At 39.3% G+C, this 26,714-nt stretch overlaps 1 protein-coding gene across 4 annotated transcripts in view; it reads left to right on the top strand.

Annotated features, from left to right (window-relative positions):
* Positions 1-213: 213 nt before the first annotated feature.
* The window catches only part of JAKMIP1 (janus kinase and microtubule interacting protein 1), a 106,017-nt gene continuing 79,516 nt past the window's right edge, over positions 214-26,714 (top strand). For 2 of the 4 annotated variants that reach the window (XM_075091899.1, XM_075091898.1), the window contains exons 1-2: positions 4,225-4,440; positions 14,173-14,447. In XM_075091899.1, the coding sequence (XP_074948000.1) occupies positions 14,319-14,447 (129 nt within the window). In that variant the 5' untranslated portion in view covers positions 4,225-4,440; positions 14,173-14,318. Of the gene's footprint in view, positions 364-4,215; positions 4,473-14,172; positions 14,448-26,714 lie in introns of those variants that run through there. The other 2 variants (XM_075091901.1, XM_075091900.1) reach the window with 2 other exon arrangements.

Below are 26,714 nucleotides of genomic sequence, written 5' to 3'. Positions count from 1 at the left end.
GCATTCATCCTGTTTTCATTGAGGATCATCTAGCAAAGACCAACCTGAATTAGACTCTGCCTATGTATTCTTAATAGGAAGAAGATGCCACACTTGTAATTATGCATATCTTATTCTGTTGCATTTTGTTACCCTGTGGAAATAATTTTGTGTTGTATTACTACCATCAAAGCTCTCTGATATGGATTAAATCTCTTTTCTTTTGTTTAACAGATGATGTCACTAATATTGCTCAGAAATCCCTCCCTGCTGATGAAAAAGGGAATGTGCCAATAGGAGTAAGGGTTGTGGTGTGGAAAGTCCCGGTGCAAACATACCCTAGGGACTTAGCTACTGGTGCTGCTCAGTCTTCACCTCTTCAAGGTAAAATTGAACACAATTGCCTCAGAAACCTGTGGACAAGAGAAAGGTACTGTGCATTGCCAAGCATGTTAGTTGAGTAGGAAGAGAATAAATCTACAATACATATATAAAGTTATCATTTATTGGAGACAATATGATTTGACGCTTCAATCTAAAACTATTTTTGTACTGAGATAGACTTTAAACCCAACCAGATTTTGCAGGCAGTAAAATAAACCAAATCTGTACTAAGATTTTGTCTTTTCTTCAATAGGGTTCTCTTTACATAGAGACTTCCTGTGTTCAGTGAATAAATTTCTTGATGATATTTTCTTACTCATTATTTTTCCTTAATAATTTTGTAAGGCATTTCACCCCCTGCCCATGGCATCTAAAATGTGTAGTACAGAATCACAGGACGGTAGGGGGTTGGAAGGGACCTCTGGAGATCATCTCATCCAACCCCCCTGCTTGAGCAGACACACCCAGAGCAGGGGGCACAGGAACGCATCCATGTGGGTTTTGAATGTCTCCAGGGAAGGGACTCCACAGCCTCCCTGGGCAGCCTGTGCCACTGCTCTGGCACCCGCACAGGAAAGTTTTTGCTCATATTGAGGTGGAACTTCCTGTGTTCCAACTTGTGCCCATTGCCCCTTGGCCTGTCATTGGGCACCACTTAAGAGTCCGGTCCCATTGCCTTCACACCCACCCTTCAGATATTTATAGGTATTGATGAGATCCCTCCTCAGTCTTCTCTTCTCCAGGCTGGACAAATCCAAGTCTCTCAGACTTTCCTCATATGGAAGAAGCTCCACTCCCCTGATCATCTTCATAGTTCTCTGCTGGGCTTGCTTGAGCAGTTCCCTGTCCTCCTTAAACTGGGGAGGCCAAAACTGGACACAGCACTCCAGATGTGGTCTCACTAGGGCAGAGTAGAGGGGGAGGATAACCTCTCTTGACCTGCTGGCCACGCTCCTTTTAATGCACCCCAGGATACCGTTGGCCTTCTTGGCCACAAGGGCACAGTGCTGGCTCAGGGTCAGCTTGCTGCCCACCAGCACTCCCAGGTCCTTCTCAGCAGAACCACTTTCCAGTAGTTCAGCCCCCAGCCTGTACTGGTGCAGGGGGTTGTTCCTCCCCAGGTGCAGGACCCTACACTTGCTCTTGTTCAATTTCATGAGGTTCCCCTGGGCCCAGCTCTCCAGCCTGTCCAGGTCTCGCTGGATGGCAGCACAGCCTTCTGGTGTATCAGCCACTCCTCCCAGCTTGGTGTCATCAGCGAACTTGCTGAGGGTACACTCTGTCCCTTTGTCCAGGTCACTGATGAATATGTTGAACAGGGCTGGACCCAGCACAGACCCCTGGGGAACACCACTAGTGGCAGTCCTCCAACCACACTCTGCCCCATTGATCACAACCCTGTGAGTTCTGTTGTTGAGCCAGTTCTCAATCCACCTCACTGTCCTCTCATCTAACCCACACTTCCTTAGCACATCTATGAGGATGTTATTGGAGACAGTGTCAAATGGCTTGCTGAAGTCAAGATAAACAACATCCAATGCTCTCCCTGTTGCTCAGTGTCTTATGTTGGTCATATGCTTGCTAACTTGACCACTGTCTTACTTCAGCTGTACGTGTCACCATTAATAAAGAAGAAAGGCTTTAATGGCTTTGGCGCAGTTGGATGCTAAGCTTCTTTGAGACACTTTCCCAACCTTCTGTTGACTTTTATGTGCATATAGTGTGCACAAGTCTGGGTATTCAGAAGGCAGCTATGTGCAAAAAACCCACCCCCCCAATACTTTGGTTGCTTCAAGGGACCATCTACTATATGGGGAAAAGTAGCAGCTTCCTCCCGTTGGATAAGTATGGTAAGGATGACAGTTTAACACAATGCCTAATTCCTGGGTTTTTCATCTTGTAGGCGTCCTGCAGTGGAACTGCAGTGATGATGCAGTTACTAAGATTAAAAATATTAGGAGAACGGGGCAACCCCCACTGTGTGTAACTGTCCTTACTGCAGCAAAATGCCATTGGCCCCTAGAAATATTTTTACCTAGAAAGGTTTTGTGAATATAATGAGGTTTGTCAGAAAATTGTAATGCAGAAAGACAAGGAAAGCAGCAGTAATCTAGGAAATATCCTTTCCCAGTAGATATTTTGCAGTTCACATATAGAAATTGTTGTGTCTTTGCTGCTCCCGAACCTTGCTATTATATTGGGTATAGTGCATAGTGAACACTTACTTTTCATTTCTGAGTGGAAGGGTAAAGTATGACTCTAAGTAAGGCAAGTGATACAGGAAATGACAGCTGCAGAGTGCATGATCATTACTGAAAAAATCACAAAGGAAAGAGTAAAGTAAAAAATGTAGGCTACAGAACATGCCTTAGGGCCCCTCTGGGTAGTATTTGCTTGTCTTCTATGACACTCAAGTACAGCTAATAGTTCATTAGTTGCTTTGATTTTAATGCTTCAGAGAATATGATTGTAGTGTAGTAATTATAAAGCAACATATAAAGAGTGAAAAACTATGTCTAAAATAATTTGGTGTTCATTAATATAATCAACATTTAGTATAGAGGATAGTTATGGTAACTATATTTGTTTTGGGGGCAACAAATAAACTAATGTCACCCTAAATGCTCTCTTCTGTAATTGGGACAGCGGTTCAACATTTACTTCTGACTGGGTTTAACTCTTTATGGTAAATACATGAGGGGCTTCAGTCATAGGTGTATCTAAAAAAAACCCACTTCATATCTACTTAATAATAACGGTAAGTAGATGATGCTGAATTTGAAGAGAATTAAAATGCTGAATTCTAAAACCAGCTGCTGAATACTATAACTCGGCTTTCTGCTAAGGTGAATGTGGTCTTGATTTTTAAGTCGCAAAGGAATGCTATTTAAAGATATGTTTTCCCTGTTGTCTGTCCTGTTCCTGTACGTCCAAACCGTTGAACATAGATTAACAAATTAATTTACACTTAATATTTTATTTAGCTGACTGAAATAAATTTCATTATTAGCATAATGAAAATGAAATGCTCAAAACATGACAGAGTGTTCAAAAAGTAATGTATTTTGGAAAGTGATTTTGTCATGTGCAAATTATCTATAAGGAGACTTCCTATTACTTGGAACTAGTTTATGAAAATCTGAGCAGAGGGATTTAATCCTCTGGACTGCTTATGCACATTTGCCCAATGCTACAGGAAAAAAACTCCCTATCTGGTCCCTATTTGCCTGATTTGATTAGTTGTATTCCTTGCATATCAATGTCTTATTTATTTGGTTAGACTGCTTCTGATATCTCCAAGCTAGCTCCTCAGAATGGCAGTGTAAACGCAAAGAGTCATGCAGGAATGGTGCTGTTACATCGTGCAGCTATGTGTGGGCACTTTGCTGTAGCGAAAGACTGTCTGCTTCCATGAACAGTTAGGATTGTTGCAATGTGTTGGGTATAGGGACAGGCATATTTTTAAAAATTGGCTTTTTCTTTGTTTTGATGACTGATCATGAAATCTGCCAAAATTGATGTTTCCCCCCTCTCTTTAAATTGTTGGAAATTGTATTTAGATAAACTTTGGTATTACTCTCATATTTCCATTTTTTTTTCTTAACATCCTTTGAAAAATCCATCTGTGCTGACTAATCTTCTTTACAAATATTACTTATGTTTTCTGCCATGTGATTACAGATCCATTACTCTTCAAACACAGAAAAGAAGCACTACAACGTGCTCATGTCTGAATAGTTTCTCTTACTTGCAACTATAACAAGGTAGTATATTTGGGTAGCTGATAGCTGTACAGCTGCTGGCAGAATTCCCACACGCGTTTTACCATTAGATAAGTCTGTGGCTGGTAGTGGTTGCGTTGAGATAAGATAGGTAATGTTGCACTTAGTCATCTAAGAGTACTTGTCTGTGTGTTGAATGTTTGCAAGAGGTGTTAAAAAGAAAACTAAACAAACTTTTCCGACACCTTGGAAAGGTCTTCCATTTATTAAGCTGTCTGATATTAAGCATAACAGATCTTCAGACTATTGTGAAGCTCCTTGTCTATTCATAAATGAGTATGAACGGAAAAAGAAGGTATGAACTATGAGAAACCTGCAGCCTACATGGTATGCGTTCAGTAAATAGTAGTGAAAGATCATGAAGTTGGCACTTTTAACAATTCTTCAGGATTTACTATCCTTGTAATACCTGGTGCTTTTTCTTGGCAAATAGGTTCTCTCCTGGTTACACTTGTCTTTCTAGCTTTGTGTTTGTTTTTCTCAGCTCTTCCAATCAATTCATTTGTAACTTCAATAGCTCTGAATGATGTGTTATGAATATTAAATAGCTTTGATAATATCATTTGATTATGGCAATATATGGGGGGCGGGGGGAAAGGCATGTTTTATGCATAGCATTGTATAAGTGTTGGTTTCCAGGAGAATAGTTTTGAAGGACGCTAATTATCTCACCACCTGAAACATCCTTTCTGAAGGAAACCCATCCTGTGCACATACACACATACTATATTTATGCATATTTATGTTAAGGATATTATGACAATCATGGTATTGCAAGTAGTCTTAAGCAAAAACATATTTTAAAATGTACCTTTATGTATTTCTGTATTATAATCAGCATGGACAATGACAATCCATTTCAGGTTGTTACTCAGTAGTTCAATGCTGCAGTTCTGCAGTCAAATACTGTAGAGTGGCATAATGTATTATTTTGAGGAAACTGCTTTCTGTCAGACTTTCATTTAATTCCTGGAGACCTTTCTGCACCTTTTCTGCCTTGTGTGATCTTTTTGCACATCCTATATTTTACACAAAATTAGGAGTCAGTGTGCCTGAAAAATGTTACATACCGAAAGACTCCCATCTCTCAGAGGAGTTCACTTTTTATTTAGTGTGGACTGTGTTCTGTGTTTGTGTCAAAAACTGAACTTTAACACAAACTAGAAAGTCTATCTCAAGTTTGAAAAGTTACTTCAGATGTGAACATATTTGGTAGAATCACATTTATTAACTTTTCCAATTCAAAAATGTATTAGTAGCTCTTGTGTGTGTTGGTTATAGCAGGAAACAGAGAAGAGGAAAGCAAAATATGGGGAAGAATTAGTGTCTCACAGGACCATACATGTGAGTATAGAAACTGAATTGAATAAAACAGAGCATCATCCCAGCAATGCTAGTTAGCAAATACAACCCACCACAATGGAGAAGAAACCCCTTTCCAGTGAAAACACTCTTTTGTGTTTGAATGGAGCTAAGTAGCATAAATGCAGAATTCACCAACAGAGTTCTGATTTCTGTTGAAAAATTGCTTGCTTATCAAAGATGTTAATCTGAAGATATATTATTAGCATAGGGTACTAGGTGGTGTCATTTTCAGGTATTCTTCTAACTTCTGTTTTATTCACTTTCTGTATTTTGATCTTGAAGACATATATTTTGTCAGCTATGTAGTCTGAAACTTATTTCAGTGATTGAATCTCTGTGATTCTCTTTACCTGAATTATTTTTAGATGTTGAGTCACTTTTAAGAGATTGTATCCAAACTAACAAACAGATGTATTAAGCATTTATTGTCTGGAAAAGACACCGTATTATCAAAACCAGAAGTTTCAAGGTCTACTGAAAATGTATCACATGTTTATCATTACAGTGCCCTGCCCTGGGGACAGTACTGGTTCATGATCCAGGAAGAATTCTATTTACACTTTAGAGAAGGGGGATAAGGGAAGCTGACAACTCAAGCTCGCTAAAAAGCGTGACAGACTAGTATGTCTGAGAGGGATGCCGCTGTAGACAGAATGATGGGTTTTATAAGTGTGCTCAAGTCAGGGCCATCAGGGATGCAAATCTGTATTTAGTCCTGAAGATGACCAAGATGGAAAATGTTGAGGGGCGGAGGGAACCATAATTAATTAAATCATTTGAATAGGAGAAAAGTTTAAATTTGATTAGTGGGCAACCCCTGAACACAGTGCTGCGCAGGCCTGATAAGCGTCTTTGCTACAACCCTGCTAGCCTGTGCCCTACTTCTTGCTATTGAAACTAAAGTAAAAGTTTTGGAGAGGGAAATAAGTTCTGGTTGACTTAAGTGAAATCTGTCTTAAAGTTAAGAAATGCAAAGGGGAACCAGGTGAGGGAATATACTGACATGTAAATGATGAGTGCCCAACCTGTAGCAGAGGTGTTTCTATTGCTTCATTGAGAAGCTTGCATTTCTTTACTGAGGAAATACTTTATTGCCTTCTGGTTATTTCAGATGAGGTAGAAAGGGATGCAAAAGAATTACAGTGTTTTACTGTTCTTCCGAGTCTTGCTCTGGTATTGTTTTTCCTTTGGGATCAGTTGCACTTTACTCCACCTGTTCAAAAGTGGCAATTTAGTATTTCCGTGCTTTTCAGGAAACTGTGGAAAACTGACTTCCCATCTTTCTCAAGTAAAAGAACTTGTGTTAAACAGCTTGCAAGAGTGCAGTTTAGTAATTTCCTGCACAAGCATAATTTTATTTTCTCCTGCCTTACAGTTAGTGACCTATATATGAATGAATTTTTGAAGTTACTAAAAGTCAATGGAAGAGGGGGAGCCGGGAAAGGGGTTATATTGCTGATGGAGAGCAGTTTTCAGGTGTGCTGGATGTTATTACAATCCAAGAAAAAAAAAAGAGAAATTTGGTAGCATAAGGGATGTGTAGAATATTTGGGTGTTTCAGTTAACTTCCAACAATCAAAGATTTAGAAATGGATCCTCTAGTCAGGATGAGGAAGGAAACCCATTACCTAGCTATTTACCAGTGAAGACCTGCATATCTCAAAGATTACATCTAGTAATTTCCTATCTTTAATCCCTTACAACTTTTGGGAAGTATTAGTGAAGATCTTGATGTTTCCAGATTTTTACTGCTAAAAATCAACAGTATATGGTTGTAGCATAGCCATTTGAATTTATATTCCCTGGGGGTGGGGGGGTGTGCGTGTGGGAAGAACACGGTGACACTGAAAAGCTCCTGGTTTTCACATTATTCACTGAAGCAGGCAGCATTTCAGCATTTTCCTGTTCCTGTACAAGTGCAGTGTATGCAGGTAACAACTAAGTCTTGATCTGTGTGTAACTTTCAGCTGTCATCTCATCCTTATTTTTCTTCTTCCTCTTATAGGGATTTTCCTTTCCCATTTCCTTTTTCCTTTCCCCTCCTCTCTCCTCCCCTCTCCTCCCCTCTCCTCCCCTCCCCTCTCCTCCCCTCTCCTCCCCTCTCCTCCCCTTTTTCCTTTTCCTTTCTTCTGTCTGTGAGAACTGGTGGTTGTGAGGAGTGAGCTTGCACTGTCTCCTCAGGGTTCTGGGGAGTAACGAACAAACAGCAGATACGACTCTTATTTAGGCTGGTGGTTAGAAGTGGGCTACATCATTGGAGAAGGTTAGCTCTCTTCCTTTATTAGAGCCTTCTTAAGCAGGTTCCATTCTGGTAGTCCATTCCCCAGCATATATTTCACTCCCTTTCCCACTTGTCTTCACCCCTCCGCTTGGGACACAGCTAGTTAAAGGTTTGCTAATATAGCTTTCCTGTTTAAGAGGTGAAAAATTGCAGTGTAACTGCCACAGCTGTGCTAACTTTAACCTTAAAGCAAAATCTTATTCAGAGTTTCACCTGAAGGTTATGGAGATGATGTGCGATGTGGAAAGAATAGCTCTTTTGACATCATGTCTTTCCATATTTTTCCACTAAGTCTTTATTAAGACTGTGCCTGTAAAGTCCTTGCCAACACCCTAACTTTTGAGGCTTCTCTCTGCCACCTCTTTTAGGGGATGGGGTGGGGAGATGGACTAAACTGAGTACTAAGATCAATTAATAGCAGAAATTATATGAATATGAATATATTTTTACACAGCTGGATGCAATTAGGATTGCTACTGCATTTTATTTACATGATAATGCAACTTGAATAAAGATTCTGTCCATAGGCATAGATGATTTACAGAACCATTTAGCCCTTGGAGAGAACAGCCTTCTTTGCAGGCACCATGGGAAGAAGGAGGTTGTGTTCATAAGGAATGAAGCATAAACATTTTTCATTCAACCACAGGGGCTCCTGTAATCTTTAGGTGACACGTCTTGGCCTCAACTTTACATAATAAACACTGTACCATCTTCATGGTCTGCTCTCTGAAAGAGCATATTGAAGTGAAAACTTAATTTCACAATGAAGGAAAAATGTTGTATATGTAAAAGGCATAAGGATGTTTTCCTCAGAGTGAACAAGAAATCACTTTTGAATTCCCCTAAATGACCAAAACAGCCTTACTATGAGTGTTCAGCAGTTTGAGATACACTGCTAGCAGTGCCCCTCATAAGTTGGATATCCCTATAAGTTGGATGCACAACTTGCTTACTAGAAAGCTCAACATTGCATGTACAAGTAATCTCTGTTCTGCATCTAACCATTCTTTCAAATGTAGGAAGTTTTATTTCCATATATATGTATTTGTGTGTGTTGATTAATTTCTGAGCTTCAAATTACTTTGAGACTGTCTAATCTGGGCAACAATCAGTCTCATAGTCTATAGTGGCTTGTCACAGAGTAATTTTGGAGTTTTGTATTTATATCTCATTGCATGTTTCTGTCTTTTTAAGCTGAATTATAACTGAATTTGTCTTCGTTTGTTTTTAACATTCTGAGTATGCTATCCTTAAAATTATTATTTTGATACATGTATCTGGATAAAAGTATTTTCTGCAAGTCTTCAAGGCCCCCACATTCAACTCTAAGCATCTTCAGAAAGCACACTTGTACTTCTGGTAGCCGACTTGCCAACAGCCTTTCCAACAAGCCTGGCATGGTTTGAATCAAATTTGCTGGCAGTTACCAGAAGGGTGTTTTATTGGTAGTCCTGTCATGGTGGTAAAGCGTTTTCAGTTTGTGGAAATTGGAGGATGGTTACACAAAAAAAAGGCATTAGTTCACAAAGTTTCTCCTCTGTGCATTTCTTGTGCTTTGTCATCCTTGTCTCTGTACTATTTAAGCCAAGTAAGAAATGAAAGTTTGCCTCCAGGCTCTTGCTGTGTTGGTATCTAGCTGTGCATTTTACTGGCTGTGGTTTTAAGCTGCTGCACAGCTCCCTTACAGAATTGAGAGAATTGAGAGAGGTAAGAAGCTATCATCTGGCTGAAATATCCAGTTTAGATATTTTATTCTATGTGATGCAGTTCCATCAGCCTGTACTGCAGAACCAGATGGACTTAAACTCTGTTCACTCCAATGCACATTCACTCAAATCTCAATACTTGAAATGCCAGCATTAGCTGGCTGATTATCAGAGCACTTTTATGAGAAAGTTAACAGATCTTGTGAGGGAATTGCAGTTTTCTAGGATGCTAAATTTGATGGTTCCTGCCAACTAACAATTGTCAACTCTTGCTGGGTTCTCATAAGCCCTGTTTCTCATCATCCCTACTGACTATCTCATATTTAATATGGCAAGTGTAATACCTATTTTACTGAGAGATTAAATGATTTGTTCAAGGTCATACAAGGAATCTTGTGACAGAACCATAAATGGAACCAAGATCCATCAAGCCTTAGCCCAATGTCTTGCTCTAATGATCATCATCATCATCAGTCATCATCATCATCCAGTTAGATTTGAAGTTAGGTTTGAATGTGGAGTGTCTTGCTTACAGAACACTGAAGTTGAGCAGGGGTCTTTGATAATAGTAGTCAAATGTAAATCTGAGGTCCTAAATTCCTGAGGGTGGGTAGATACTTTTTGAGGATTCAGTGACTCTTCAAAATTTATGCAACACTGCCAGGTCCATACTGTACATATTTATTTTGATCTCAGGAACCAAGGAAGTTGGCTTTAAAAGTGGAGCATGATGGTATCTTTGGAAAAAATAAAGCATGTTCTTTTATCAGTCTTCTGTATTACTGGAATAGGCCAACATCTTCATTTTGGCTAAGAATCCTGATTTTATTGAGAAGATTTGTCGAAGTTGAGCTGACCCTTTGTAGGTGAAGAAGTTTTGTCATTAACCTGCTCGGAGTTATAACTTTATCATGCTGGCTGATATGCTCATGCTGCTCTGCACATAGCTGTGTAATTCTCCTGTGATGGAGCAGTAAGGTGGGAATGTGGTCTGGCTGGCACGATACAAGGTAGCTTGCAGGTTTGGTAAAGGTGATTAATTGCACACAATAAATCTTGAAATCAGAGACAGTGAAATCAAATCATGCCACCTCTGTTTGCTTAATTGATAGGCTCTTAACTAGATCATATCCAGATATGCCTTTTCTCCTCGTTACGCTTGACATCTCAAGTCTATTCAACTGATTTGCAAAATAATAAAGTAAATATTCAACATTTGGTAAAGTGTTAGACTGCCCCAGCTTTTCTCCCACTGAGGTTCCACCTCTCTCTTGAGTCATTGAATTGGGAATCTGAACCGCTCTCCCCAAGCCTGTCAGTTGTTTTGCACATTTCCTACACAGCTGTTATCCCTGAATTTTTAATTTTTCCAGTTTCAGGTTTTAACTATTCTAACCCCTTACAATAAAAGTAATGGTTTAGAAAAAATCCAAAGGAACCTTCCTGCAAAAATCAGATAAATAGCTAAATAAAATCATTCTACTATAACACAAAAGCCCAAATATGTGGCAGTGAATAAAGATACTAGAATCTCTCTGTATTTGCCATTTCTTTAGCCCTAATTGGGAAATGCTACAACTTGCCCTTTCTTCTTTGTCCTGTTTTTGCTTTTAAATACTATGCTTTAAAGGGAGTGCTGTTCCTCAGTGAAAGTCCGGGAATCCCCCTGCATTACGCCCAGGGTACAGTCAGTAGGGTAGGAGGCTGGAGGTATGTTGCATGAGACAGCAGGCGTCTGTCAGATCTGCTGTGTGTGCTCGAAAGGAAGGAATTGGCACAGAGATCAGAGGAACAGCTCTGCCTAGAGCTGCCTCTCTGGGGTTGCGATTAAGCCAGCACCCTAAAAGCCTCTGACTGTAACAGAGCTGAGTTTGGGATGTTGTGGAGGGAGGGTTTTGTTTTATTATTTTTAGTTGCATTTGAACTTCACCTTTTTGTGCTTCTGCCTTTTTGATTTTGTATGTGTCACAGGACTGCTGTTTGTAGCAGTTTGTCTTTTAATATGGTCAGTAGGGTGATTTTAATGATTAATCCACAAAACAGTGCTACAAGTGAAATTGGGCAGGTTGGATGGGGCTTTGAGCAACCTGGTATAGTGGAAGGTGTCCCTGCCCATGGGAGGGGGTTTGGAGCTAGATGATCTTCAAGGTCCCTTCCAGCCCATGCCTGTATGTTAAATCCTTCTCCATCATGCAACTATTCAGTGGTTCCTGTTCTAAATGGCTTGCAAGGATTACTGAAGATAGTCTCCCTTCTGTAAATAGCTTTAGCACAGTTGGTTTGGTTTTTTTAAATTGGGTACATAAGTTCAAATGAATCGTGGTGACTAAATGCATACATGATTCCTTCCTTTCCCCCCGCTTTGTCCTCTTCAGCTCAAACATTCCCTTTTACTTGTCATAATTTCGTCTCAGTTAAGAGCTAGCTTTTTTTTTTTAGGATGGGCTGCTTATGTCCTTCAACTAGAATGATGCCACTAATGTACTGGATGCTATCCAGTGGCCTGCAGTAGCACTAATAAAGAATAATTCTTCAGTGATATATGCTTGTCAGTAGTAGGTACACATATGTTGGAGTGTGTGCATAGGGTTTAACTAAGTTTGCTATTCTTACTTTTTTTTTTTTTGGTGGTATGCAGTGGCTTGGAAACATATTTCAGTTGCATATTTCAGTGTTTTAACAGATGCATACCTGACACAAGTGAAATTCATTCTGAAACTTGCCAAACCCTAGTTCTGTTAATTGCACTGTAGGGACCTGGAAGGCAGTGATTTGTGAAGGGATGTTAAAACATGGATACTGATTCCTGGGGGCAATGGTAACTTTCTGAAAGACTATGGAGATACAGAATCTCAGCAGATCACCTTTTCTGAGGTACCATTGAAAAAAATAATGGAAACAATTACTATACTTGACAGAATTGCTAACTGACTTACAAGCACTGTGCTCATCTGCAGGGCATCACCTCTTATGGAACCTTATGAGTGAGGTGTCATAAAAGCCTAACTCATGCTACACTGGAATCTCTACCAAGCACAGAAGCTACCGCTGTTCAACTTAGCTCAACAGGATTACATTACTATGAGCTCTTTCAGCAAAACAACAATGCAAAATGCATAGGGGTTCTTGGTGATTGCTTTCCATATAGTTTGGACTTATAAGTATATTGTTATTAAAGCAAGAATGGCTCAGGACTGTAGGCTGAGGCACTGTCCAAGTGCTTCTTGAATATCATCAGGCTTGGTGCTGTGACTGCCTCCCTGGGGAGCCTGTTCCAGGGCTCCACCACCCTCTGGGGGAAAAACCTTTTCTTAATATCCCACCTAACCCTCCCCTGGCACATCTTCCTGCCCTTCCCTCGGGTCCTGTTGTTGTATGCCAGAGAGAAGAGATATAGTTGGTCTTTTTTCAATTGTTTTTTATAAATGAAAGAACTCCATGGGTATATTTTCAAAGAGAGACAGTGAGTTCTGTTCACTTTTAATCTGATTTGAATTGTCATTTTGAGCAAGATATTTAACTCCTTGTTTTTTGTGTACCAGTCCTTAAAAAGAATAAAACATATTTATTTAGTTGAGATCACCAAATGTGATTTTTATTATAGTACAATTTCTAAAATAGCTTCCAGGTAGAAGTAGATTGGAAAGAGCAACTTACCACTTGAAGGCAGTTTGGGAGCAATGTCCTTGGAAGTAAAATACTCCAGGAATGTAGCTCAGTATTAAAGAAGGAACTTCTCTGCTTTGTCAGCAGTTTAATGATGAAAATTATGTAGATATTTAAAATGAGCATTTGGAAACTAATTCAGCATTGACAGCACTCATTGCTCAGTTTGTTCTTGTGGAGCACCAGGTTATTCTTAGAGGAGAGCAGAGAGGAAAAACAGCCACAGGTGAAGCTTCTATAACTACTCATGAAGCAAACTAATTGTGGGATTTCCTAATTATTGGAATTAGGCTTCATTGTCTGCTATTGGTATTCTCCTTGAATATTACATAAAGCTGATTTAAGTAATTGAATATTTTTTAAGCTTAGAGGCATGATGGGGAATGACAATGAAGTTAAATACCATCATGTTTTGATTAGGGCATTTCAAAGAGTGTCAGACTTGAACATAAGCAGTTTATAGATATCTGATATTTTTAAGAAGTAATTTTAAAATGTTTTTCCAGTTTTGTGATACCTTTTCCATATATTCCTATATATCCTGATGTTGTGAGACTTGATGATAATTATGGATAATGCATTATAACTGTTACATTAGGGTGAGAAGTGCTTTCTTCTTACTGCAGGAAATAAACTATTCCCACTGCAACACCACCTGCCTTGGTTAATTTATGGTTGTCCCTGTGCCTCTTGGAAACCCTGAGCAGAGACCAAGTCAGGTCTTGAATAAGATATGATTTATGTTTACATGTTATATTCATCATAATTGTAAAGAGGTTTTATTTTTTTTTCTGTCAGATTACAGTGTATAGGGTTTGGATAAGATGATGAAATATTATGTAACTACTTCTTTCCTCATGTATTTCTTTCAAAGCCTAGTATACTATGCAATATAGTAGCTACTACAAGGAAGTTCGGTGTATTTTGAAACTGGGTGTTAAGTCTGATGTTGGATGCTGCTCAATGCTGTAGCCTAATTCTGTTCCCACTACTTTGTTTCTTCCAGGACATGAGAGATTGCTCCCAGGATGGCAGAGATTTGTGTGAAAGATTTTGTTGAATGCTACATGACTCTTAAATGCTAAAAGCAGAAAGCACTAGCTGGTAGCTCAGTGTGGAGCAAAAATTTTATTTTAAACTTCAAAAATAATTATGTCAAAGAAAAGTCGTGCCAAGGGAGAGAAGTCCGACATGGAGATTGAAGCCCTGCAAGCTGCTAATGAGGAGCTACGAACTAAACTAACCAACATCCAGATAGAATTTCAGCAAGAGAAAAGCAAGGTATTTGTCTGTCTATATTTTGTGATCATTCTTCTTAACAGTAGCACTGTTAGAAACCAGCAGAGCTTGAATCTCAAACTAATTCACTACTAGAATGCATTAGCCTTAAAAGAAAAATATGTGACACAGAAGCGAAATCAGAAGAACCACTGATGAATGAAATTGGTGCCAACTATTTTAAATAATGTGCAAAAGGAAGTAAATACCCCCAAACATCCAGTCACTGAAATTTGCAGTCACAGCAATAGAAATGGCACTAGCTTAGTGTGACTTAAAAGCATCAAGGGAGTTTTGTATTTGATCTTAGCACCATAACTGTATGTTGTAAAAGAAGTCAAACATCAGCACCATATTCAAAGCATGTCACCTGAAATGCCTATAGAGAATGTAAATTAACTGGAAATCGTCTGTGGAGGAGTCCCGATTTGATTTGCTGAGGTTATGTGTGCCACTGCCCTGAGCAATTCAATGATGCATCCAATTGCTAATGAAACAGATCCACCAGTATTTGTCTGTCTAGCACATGCTCATCAAGTATTTGAGTAATCAGGAGAACACATATATATTTAGAAAGATTAGCATTTACTTTTGTATATCTCTGTAGCAGTTTAAAATCTGGACAAGCCAATAAGGTTATTTCTATTCTATTACTTTATTAATCTCAGTTAGTGCATTGGACTTTACACTAGACAGTCCTGGAAGTGAATCTGCGTGGAGATGGATTTATCTGTGTTTGTTTGGTGGTACAGTAGTTGCAAGATTCTCAAGGACTTACCAGTGGAACAAGTATGCACTGAAAACGTGTTCACTTTACATAACATAGCTTTGTTCTAGACTAATTGCTTTATAGCCATGTAAAGTTTGGAACATCTGAATGATAATATTCCTGTATGTTCTAGTTTATTTAACAGCCTTGTGTGGTACTCAGCTTTGAATGGTCTTATTTTTCTTATTTTAATTAAAAAAGCAAACAAAAAACCCTCTACAAATATAATCTTCAGAATTTATTTCTTACAGAGGAGAAAGAAACAGAAAGCCTTAATTAGCGTTGGACTGATACAATAGGTTCAGTATATATCAGCCTATTAAATTTGCGTTGCCTTGGAAATTTTTCTTCTTCACAGACTGAAGCAAAACATCATATCTTTTATGGGTCAGCAGTATTGATGAGTGAACAGAAGAGTCAGGGGTTTTTTGCTGTTAACTTCCTCATCCAACTTCTCCTACTCTTGTTTGATAGAATGAGAATAAATTATAAAATGAAAATGGCACAAACTACTTGTGCTTCTTAAAACCACACACCATGAAATTTACTAGTGGCTGATACCCTTTAAAATTGAATTTAGCAACTGATAAATTGTATTATTTCCATGTCACTTATAGCGTCTCAGTGCTTCTGTGTGCAAAGAGACTTGTGAGCTGATGATACATTAAATTTACATTAGCAAATTTTTCTTTTTATTTTGTGTTATTTCCTGTTTTGTTCTGTATCACTTTTTACATAGAAATACAGATGTGAAATTTATTATAATCTTTTAATTGCATTAAAAAGCTCACAAAATTACAAAGTTATCTTATACCTTGGACAGAAGAATGGCTTAATTTTGGGTGTTTAAATTACTCAGATTCTTAAAAAAAAAATTCTACAAAATTTTACATGAATCCTAAGAAGAGTCTACTCCTGATATGCTTCCAAGTTTGATGCTTTACCGGTAATAGTGTCAAGTTTATCTCTGATTCAACTAAGAATAAAGTGTAGCTGCACAACCATGACAGCTGTAGGAACATTTTCTATAATGAGTCTGCTATATCCAGACCTATATCCAGTCTTGTAAGAGTTGCTTCAGTTTGGTTACCTGTTCATCTTTCTACAGTTTGAGAATTTAATATTTTCTGGAGTATTGAGGTGGTTATAGGTGACATATCTGTGTATTGTGCGCCTGTGTATGCAGAGAAATGAGTAGGCTCACATATATAATGTGTAGGTGAATATGAAAGAGGAAATTACAGCCAGAGTGCTCTAAAATCCTACTAAATATACAGTGCCGTCTGTAGTAAATTCTGCAGCATGTTGGAATGCCTTTCTGGGAGGATGGGGTGGGGGGAACCCTGAAACCTTTTTCCCACATTTTTGCTGTGGTGTTTGCTCTAAATCATTTAACTAGAATTGAACTGTGTAGTTTATTTCCCACCATCAGGGCAACAGCCTGTTCTGTCTGTGCAGCAGTTATACAGGATGCCTTGACTGACAAGATGAGTAAATTAAAGCTGTAGAGATTTTTCCTCTTTAGACTGTAGCTTAAAAATGAGTAACAAAACCAACAGAAATTATGGCTTGGTATCAGAAAAGTAAAAAAACTGTGCCTAGAGAATTCTAAATAAATTAGAAGGCTTTATTGGCACAGAAGGAATTTATTTTTATTTTTATTGGTATTTTATTTTATTGGTAAGAGGGAATGTATTGAATCTACTAGAGAGAGAACTCTGTGGCCCATGGGATATAAACTGTATTAGGAAAGGTAACAAACTCTTGTGGGGCCAATTCACTTAATTTAATTCTCCTAAACTATTTTGTCCCTCACGTATATGCCTATATTAATGATTTATCTGAGGCAGAACCTTCTAATTGATGAGAGACATCAAAGATGGAAATTAGTGTTAACATACTTCTGCCTGCAAAATACTGGTTTCTTTCAGATAAAATTATACCCAAGAGACATCCAAAACTTTATGCATATTTTCACAGTTCATTTTGTTTCATTTGTTGTTTAGCCATTTAAAGAAGTTTCTCCTGTTAAAATATTTCCCTCTATGCTTATTAGATACCTGATCTAAAATTGATACATTTGCACTTTGAATATAGAAATATAGAATCATTAAGGTTGGAAAAGACCTCTAGGGTCATCAAGTCCAACCATCAACCCAACACCACCATGCCTCCTAAACCATGCCCTGAAATGCCACGTCTACATGTTTTTTGAACACCCCCAGGGATGGTGACTCCACCACCTCTCTGGGCAGCCTGTTCCAATGCCTGACCACTCTTTCAGTGAAGAAATTTTTCCTAATATCCAATCTAAACCTTCCCTGATGCAGCTTGAGGCAATTTCCTCTCATTCTATCACTAGTAACTTGGGAAAGAGACCAACACCCACCTCACTACAGCCTCATTTCAGGTGGTTGCAGAGAGCAATAAGGTCTCCCCTCAGACAAACAATCCAAGTTGCATCAGCTGCTCCTCATCAGACCTGCTCTCCAGACCCTTCACCAGCTTTGTTGCCCTTCTCTGGACACGCTCCAGCACCTCAATGTCCTTCTTGTGCTGAGGGGCCCAAAACTGCACACAGTATTCGAGGTGTGGCCTCACCAGTGCTGAGTACACCACTGTGCCGAATATTCATCATTGTGGATCTTGCTGGTGGTGTTTTGGGCTGCTGGTGTATGAGCAGCTGGATTCATTTACATTGCCAAGGGGGTGAAGCAATAGTTGTGGCCCTGCCTTAGTTTCCTTTTACTGCGTTTTGTTTTGGGAACACTTGTTTGATGTGTTTGGGCAGCCTATTGATATGTAGCATGTCCTCCTGGGATCGTAGGCTTGCTACCATCTGTACAGAGCCTGGAGAAGGAAACGCATGAACTGAACATGGACTCAAATACTGCCCTCTGCTAGTGGAAATGTTGGAAGACATCAAAAATTTGGTATCAAGTAACAAAGAGAGTTGACCAAAGCACAAAAATTATACTTATTTTAACACGAATGGAAGCAGAACTGGCTCTTTCTGAACCTTAAAGTCTGGTGAAGTAAACACAAGGAGCTGCAGTGAATGAGCATGGTCTTGGCAGGGTCAAGAAAATGTGAATCAGTTCAGTGATTTTATAAATGTTTATGCTGAGATCCATGATTATTTAGTAACCAATATTACAAAGTACCTATTGCTACTGAGATGGTTAACAAACATTAGAAGGTAGTCTTCCAATACTTTGGGTAATATTTTGTTCCTGATAGCAAGGTGTTTAGTGTTTTCTGTCACTATTGCTCCATCACTGAGTTCTGCTATCACTTTTAAATATCCATATTCTGCTTGTGACTCTACATTTATAGAGGTGAGATTACAACACATACAGGAGTTAAAACAAATGACATGTTTCAACTCAGTTGCTACTGTATCACCTCACAATGTTATAGATTGTAAGCACTCATGTGTTTCCCAGTTTTTGTGGGGTTTTTTTGAGCTTTGATGTCAGATGTTGAATCCGTGTGTAACAGTGATTCCTTGTAAGTTGGAAAAAAATCTATTTTCAATATGTGAAATTAAAAAAAAAAGATAGCATGTCATACAGTCAAAAAAAACTTTATTTACTGGGGATTTAAAAAATTGTATTGAAAAGATTAATGGCCAGTATGTATGGAAGAACTCTAAATACAGCTGTTGATTTAGGAATCCAGACATACTGAAAAAATATATATGTATGTATATGTATAAAAAAAATTAATGTTACTCCCATCTGGGATGTATGGAATAAGAAAGGAGCCGGTTAACTTACTGACTATAAGGAGTGTATTGAATAGCAAGGAGGCACTAGGGTATTGTATCTGGGAATGAAATATGGCAACCCTCCTGGAGCAGGGAAATGGGTGAATTATTGGTAAAACCATGTATAGTTACTCCTGCCACTGACTGGGCTTAAAAGGAAGCACATCCCTTTGGGTAGGTCGTTTCCTGACAGCAGTTGAAGAGCATTTGAATTCAGCTGTTCTCTACTTTTGATATATAAATCAAATTTTCAATAGTTAACAAAATTACTAAAATGAGAAAATTTGGGGCATCTGTCAAATGTTGGACAGTAAGTAATGAAGTTATTAAGAATAAATGTGGCAGTGTAACTTCAATCAGAATTCAAAATTGTTAAAGGAGTGAATATGCTAGACATGATAATGCGATTTCTAACTCAGGTAAAACAGGTATTGGAGAGGAGTGAGACATCAATAGACAGTTTAAGCAATGATTATCCTTAGTTTGGAATAATCAACAAGAAAGTATGATAATTAAAACTTTTAGATGGTACCATGTTGGAAGAGGTTGACAGAAAACACAATGCAAGAGATCCAAAGAAGTCTGATGTCACAATGTGATCTGCAGGGAAATTCTACTCAGAACTGTAGTAGGGCCTTTAAAATTGATGTGTCATATCAAAACATATATCTAAACTATTTAAAACTGGAATAAAAGGGCAATCACTGGAGTCTTCAGAAGTTTCTAGGGGATCCAAATATAGCACAGGGAAAAGAAATGTTTCATATATTCAGATATGAGCAGAAACACATTTTCTGTGATCCTTTAATATTGTTACACATGCTTGAGAGTTTATGTTATAAGAAGTAGAAATGCCTGAGGCAAGAAAGATTACAGTAGATATGGTGCCTAGAATTCTTTTATTTATTATTTTTAAAGAGTTTTTTATTTATTTGTTTCTGGAAATGGGCATGCAAGAAGAGGATATTTATGAAAGTAGACAGAAAAAAGAGTGAACACAGGAGGCTTTTTGCTATGGAGAAGTAACAGTGAATAAGATCATAGATAACCAAAGCAAGCTATAGAGGCAGATGGACTGGAAAAATGCTGACTGAGTGTACTGCTTTTGGCTGGGATAAAAAATTTCTTCATAGAAGCTTGTATGAGGCTATACTTTGGATGTGTGGTGAAATAGTGTCCATAACACACTGAGCAGGTCTTACCCAGAGCCCAGGCCTTTCCTGCTTCTCACCCCACCCACCAGCGAGTGGGCTGGGGGTGCACAAGGAGCTGGGAGGGGACGCAGCCGGGACAGCTGACCCCAACTGACCCAAGGGATATTCCATATCATATGATGTCATGGTCAGCAATAAAACTGGGCGGGAGGTTGGTGGGGGGGCCAATGCTGAGGGGCAGAGGTCTAGCAATCCAGTTGATGGAGAATTTGTCCTTGAGACACAGAATCATTGCAAATGATTATCAACCTTTCAAGTTGAGCACCTTCATCTTTTTGTTCTGACACCAGCCTGTTGCACAGTACTTTTCTCTTGCTTCTCCTGAAGATATATCACTATACCATGTCCCTCTGAAGTAGGAGCTTCAGGTGTCCAGCAGTTATAAGTCACCCAGTGCCCTAAGACTGACAGTAGTCTCTGGTGTGGAGACCAAAGTGTAAGTTTGTGTTTGGGGGACAGTGATTACTGCTGCTGTTTCTACTCAGTTCCCTGCTGTAGCATCGTGTGGAGTGCCTTTCAGAGACTGAGCTTTCGGGGTTGCGTGGCACTTCTCCTCCTTATCCTTGGCCATACCAGTGAAGAAAGATGATCCAAGTAGATCTGTGGATCTCCTGGATGAATCTTTTAGACCCGTCCCACCACCAAGTGGATTTCTGATATAAATGGAGACTCCAAAGCTGATCCCTTTCAAATTTCAGTATGAGCCCTTCTTAGCTTACAACCAGGAAAAGATCAGAAAAACAAAGCTGCTTCACTAGAGGTGACACGTAGGGTTTCAATGTGTTTGATGTGGATGCAAAATACTTTTTCATGAAGGGCTTTCCCAGTGGTCTAGCAACAGCTCATTAGTCTTCAGATGCTCAGTTAAACACTTTGACCCTGGTGCCAGTGAAGGAAGATTGCTAGGAAGGCAGCAATGCTTTCCTTTTCTAGCCAGCTGCAAGGTGGAAGCTGTGTATGCAAAAGAAGTATTTCTTTACTGACTGGAAACACACAAGAGAAAGAGAAAAGGAAGAATTGTGCAGGATTTATCTGTCAAACTGGAATTTCAGAAGCATATGGCAAGTTGACTTGGTACGTCTGTTTACAACCTGGTAATACCAGTGTTTCCCTGTCTAATTTAAAGTAAAATGAGTTGGCTCTGACTATGGAGCAATGAAACCTTGTATTATTCTGGAGAAGTGATGTTTCAGAGCACTTTGCTCAGGAATATTCAACATCAGGCCCAGAAAAATATATTTCTATTAAATTTTCTTGAAAATCTTCAAATTATCATGGTTGCAGCAGACTTAAGCTGCATTGGTTACCCTTGGATTTATGTGTACAGGGACATACCAAAAAGAGAAAGAAAGAGAGAATTTATTACTTTTACTGGTTTTATTGTTTTGTCCCTTTTCATGTCACTGGAAATGAGATCTGTATTTTTAAAAAGTGTTTTTTCTACATATTTTCCAAAATGAGGTGTTCAGATCGCTCTACTCTGTTGCAGGGAAGAAATTTTTCAAGATACTGCTGTAGATGTTGCTGCAATTCAGTGAGCCATATTTAGTCACAGAGTGTGACAGATAATTTGCCATTTTCTTGTATTTTGTCTCCTTTTATTTGTTCTCCTTTTACTTAGATGATCTATTTAATTTAAAAAAGCAAGGCAAATTAAGATTTTTAAGAGAAACATTAAATACGCTGCGGAATATGTTCTTTCTCTTTCAAATATCAGTTTGTGTTGGACTATGTGACCCTGCTTTTGAATGTAAAAAGGTATTTGGGAATCTTTCTGGTGATGGTAGAATCCCAGTGGGGTGTACAAATCTGTGTAGAGTGTACAAATCTGCTCAGTGTGTGTTTGCAGTGATGAAAAAATGTATTTGAACGATGTGCTCTTGTGGCAAAGAAGGCTGCATTAGGAGGAGTGTTGCCAGCAGGTTGAGGGAGGTGATCCCTCCCCTCTGCTGGGGAACATGTAACACATTGCTCAGGCAGATTGTGAATTCTTTGAGCAGGGCTGGACTAGATGACCTCTGAAGATTCTTTCCAGCCTCAGCTATCCTATGACGCTGTATTCCCTAACTCCAAGCACAAGTTATCTAAGTATGGTTCAATTAAGTTTTGAAAAGTTAGTGTAGATGCAGTAATATTTTTAAATGGAGGGCTAGTGAACATGTATGTTTTTTTCATCTTTCCTTGAAGCTTGTAAGTATTTAAAAGGTAAATTTCTTCAGTGTATTTTAAATAGAGATTCCAAAGTCATTATGGAAAGATGTAAGATTTTCTTCACAGCATGTCATTTTCATTGTGCTGTATAACCTTCACTGTAACTGAGCTTTCAAATTTGGAATTGCATTGCATGGAGCATTGTGGAAGTATTAAATGTTGTCCAGTTAATTCCTTCTTGGAATCCATGAAGAACAGGCCAGGGGGATTGAAGAGAGGTAGGCAAATAGGGAAATTTGTCAGGAAAGGAAACTTGTACTTAAACAAACAAACAAACAAACCCAAAAGCAGCCAAACAATAATCTTCAGATGGTTGTTCCTAGTTGTTGGAGAAGCTAAAATCTAAGCGGAACTCTGCAAATAATGACAACTGCCTTCTGTCTTGAGTTGCTATTACAAGTGTGTTGGTTGAGGAGAAGCTCCAAATGACTGGCAATGTGTGCTGCAGCCCAGAAGGCCAACCGCATCCTGGCCTGCATCCAAAGCAGCATGGCCAGCAGGTCAAGGGAGGTGATTCTCCTGCTCTACTCTGTGCTGGTGAGAACCCACCTGGAGCACTGCATCCAGCTCTGGGGCCCCCAATGTAAAAAGGACACAGACCTGTTGGAGCAAGTCCAGAGGAGGGCCATGGAGATGAACCAAGGGCTGGAGCACCTCTCGTACGAAGACAGGCTGAGAGAGTTGGGATTGTTCAGCCTGGAGAAGAGAAGGCTCTGGAGAGACCTTATAGCAGCCTTACGGTACCTGAAGGGGGCCTACACAAAAGCTGGAGAGGGACTTTTTACAAGGGCATGTAGTGACAGGACAAGGGGTAATGGCTTTAAATTGAAAGAGGGTAGATTTAGATTAGATATAAGGAAGAAATTCTTCACTCTGGGGGTGGTGACACACTGGAACAGGTTGCCCAGAGAAGTTGTGGATGCCCCATCCCTGAAATTGTTGAAGGGCAGGTTGGATGGGGCTTTGAGCAACCTGGTCTAGTGGAAGGTGTCCCTGCCTGTGGGAGGGGGTTTGGAGCTAGATGACCTTTACAGGTCCCTTCCAACCCAAACCATTCTATGAATCTATGATCTTTGGTTGCCTGTGTCCATAGCAGTCTTGCCTGAGTGAATAATTTTTAATGGCATGATCAAATGCGTGCTGAAATTTTAATAGAAAGGATGCTGTAGGCTGGACACTAGATTACACTATAAGTGTGCTCAAATAGGAGTAGAGTTTACCTATTCTTTTAGAAAAAGCAAAGCATATAGACTTTTGTTCTTGTTGAATGGAAGGTTCTATTGCATTTGATTAAAAAAAACCCAAACAGTAGCATCTTTGCTTGTTGGCCTCACCCCTATTAACTTGCCTTTTTCACAGTTGGCAATGAGTTGGCAATGAGCCAACAGTGTGCCTTTGTGGCCAAGACGGCCAACGGTATCCTGGGATGCATCAAAACGATTGTGGTCAGCAGGTCAAGAGAGGTTATCCTCCCCCTCTACTCTGCCCTAATGAGACCACATCTGGAGCACTGTGTCCAGTTCTGGGCCCCCCAGTTTAGGAAGGACAGGGAACTGCTCAAGCAAGCCCAGCAGAGAACTATGAAGATGATCAGGGGAGTGGAGCTTCTTCCATATGAGGAAAGGCTGAGAGACTTGGGTTTGTTCAGCCTGGAGAAGAGAAGACTGAGGAGGGATTTAATCAATACCTAAAAATATCTAAAGGGTGGCTGTCAGGACGATGGGACTAGGCTCTTTTCATTAGTGCCCAATGACAGGCCAAGGGGCAACGGGCACAAGTTGGAACACAGGAAGTTCCACCTGACTATGAGGAAAAAACTCCTTTCCTGTGAGGGTGCCAGAGCAGTGGCACAGGCTGCCCGGGGAGGCTGTGGAGTCCCTTCCCTGGAGACATTCAAACCCCGCCTGGACGCGTTCCTGTGCCCCCTGCTCTGGGTGTCCCTGCTTAAGCAGGGGGGTTGGACAAGATGATCTCCAGAGGTCCCTTCCAACCCCTCCCATTCTGTGATTCTGTGATTCTGTGAATTGCCTACCATAACCTGAGTTCCTGGCAAAAAGCTGCGTGGAGAGTATCCCTCCTGCCTGCCAAGTGATTGGCTATTGTGCCACAAATAAAAATATCTGCATTTAAATCCAAGAGAAAAAGAATGAGGTAGTCCTTCGTAAGTTCTTATCATAACGTTTTTATTGGGGCAGTGGTTCAGTAACACTCGGAAACATATATGGGTTAATGGGTTAATGGGTTATTGCCTTTTAGGAAATGTATGATATTAAAATTATATCATTTACTCCAGTTCATAAAACTGAACTATTATATTTCTGTCTCAGTGAGCAAAGTACCTTGTCAAAGAAAACAACACCAGATTCAAATATTCTGTGATAATAAAGTCATATTGTTATAAAGAAAATCCTTCCTTCAGGCACTGTTCAGACATAAGAAAGGGAAGAGGCAAAGATGTTTGGCATTATTTTTCCAGGAAACTAGCTTCTGCTTTGGCCGCAGTGTTGTGTCAATGTGTACCAATTATTAAACATTTAATTTAGAAATGCAGAAAATACCTGCGTTATTGGTGCCCTGATATCCTGCCTGACTTTTTTTCCCTATCGGCTTCATTTCTTGGTTATGCTTCATGTTCTGCCTATGAAATAAAAGCTTTCTTCATGAAAAGAGAAGAAAAAGAAAAAAAAAAAAAAAAAAAGACTTCCAGAAATTTAAAAGAGACAAATTGCTTTAAAGATTAAGTTCATTTTGAAACTGAGACTTAGGCATAAGGGAAGATGCGAGACTACTATTTTCATTCAGCCAGTTGCTCTGGAAGCCAAATGTGTACAGATGTGCATAGTGTGCAGGCTAGAGGGATGGTGGGAGTGTGGGAAGGACATCTTAGGGCTTTCAGGGAAGTCCTAAGAGACAGATCTAAGTTTCCATCTTGTCTGACAAGAAGCAATAACAAAAAAAGACTTTTTAAAGACCTTGAGAATTAGGATGCATGAATTTTACTCAGTCATGAGGAGCGATAGGCACTTAAGATGCAGTGTAAAAATCCAGGGGTTTTCGAAGGATTCTTATTCCTCTTGTTTAGATTGCTTTTGATGGAATTCTGTAGCTAAAATGACTAGATAATATATGATAATATTCAGGTTCTCTGAGTGGTTTAGTATGTGTTGTCACAGACAGCAGCAATGTATGTAGATGTTGCCTTCCCTTAATTCAGTGAAAGACAAAAAAAATTGAGCAAGTATGCCATTTTGTGTAACTTAGTATTCCTCCAAAATTTCAGAATCCATTTCTCGTATATTAAAAATGCTTTTAGGAAGTCACATTCATTAATGTGTTGTATTGAAAACTGCCTTTCAGTTGCGTTCTTTATGTACAACATGACTAATTTTAAATTACTGTAGTTCTGGAGCTATATTAACCTTGCCTATATATGCCCTTATACAGTTGTTTTCCTGTGTTGTCGTTACTGGGTTTCATGTCTCAGTTTCAATTCGATTTTCTTTGCTCACCAGTAAGGAAATAACTGATAGATTTAAGTGAATAACAAGTGTTGGTTCATTTGCAAATTCATCTATAAACTCATCCACTTGTAACAGTACATAGGTGAATAAGTGCTTTAGCTTTGTCATAGCATCATAGAATGGGTTGGAAGGGACCTTTAAAGATCGTCTAGTCCAAACCCCATGCTATGGGGAGGGATTAAAAAGTCTTAGACTCTCCTCTGGAATTGGATACCCTAATCTAAACATTGAAAATCAGTGCTATCCACTACAGGCTTGGAACTAAATGTCATCCCACCGGAAGAAATAACACATGGGTATCTCCTGTGGATAATTTCCAATAGCTAGACTTACTGGTTTGGGAGGAAAAAAATATAAAAACCCTCCTCTTCTTAAAGTTACATTATCTGAATCATCCTGGAGTAGAGTAATGGTATCTGTGCAATAAGATCTGCTTCTGATGGTGTCTGATTCAGAGCTGTTACCTTTTCCACGGCTCTAATTATAGCACTGTCTCAGCTGGTGTTTGGTCCACAGTGTATCTAGATTACTTTCACAAAAATGTAGATGCCTTCCCTCCCTCTCCTGCTTCATTTTTATTTATTTTTTTGCTTTACTTTATTTAGTTTTGTTTTGTTTAAATCTAGGGTAAGTTTGAGTTGGTTAAGCAGGATCATAACATCTTCTGCACAGGGAAACTCTGCTGCCCCTGCTGTCTGAAGACTTCAGGTGAAGTTCAGAGTCTGGAAATCCTACTGTCAGTGCTGTGGGTTTGATGAGTAACATGTCAGTCTCATTTTATGGTCA

Source organism: Phalacrocorax aristotelis, chromosome 4, assembly GCF_949628215.1.
Source record: "Phalacrocorax aristotelis chromosome 4, bGulAri2.1, whole genome shotgun sequence".
In the NCBI taxonomy this organism is placed as follows: Eukaryota; Metazoa; Chordata; class Aves; order Suliformes; family Phalacrocoracidae; genus Phalacrocorax; species Phalacrocorax aristotelis.
The sequence above is the reverse complement of the archived record's forward strand: the minus strand, read 5'-3'. Positions and strand labels throughout refer to the sequence as shown.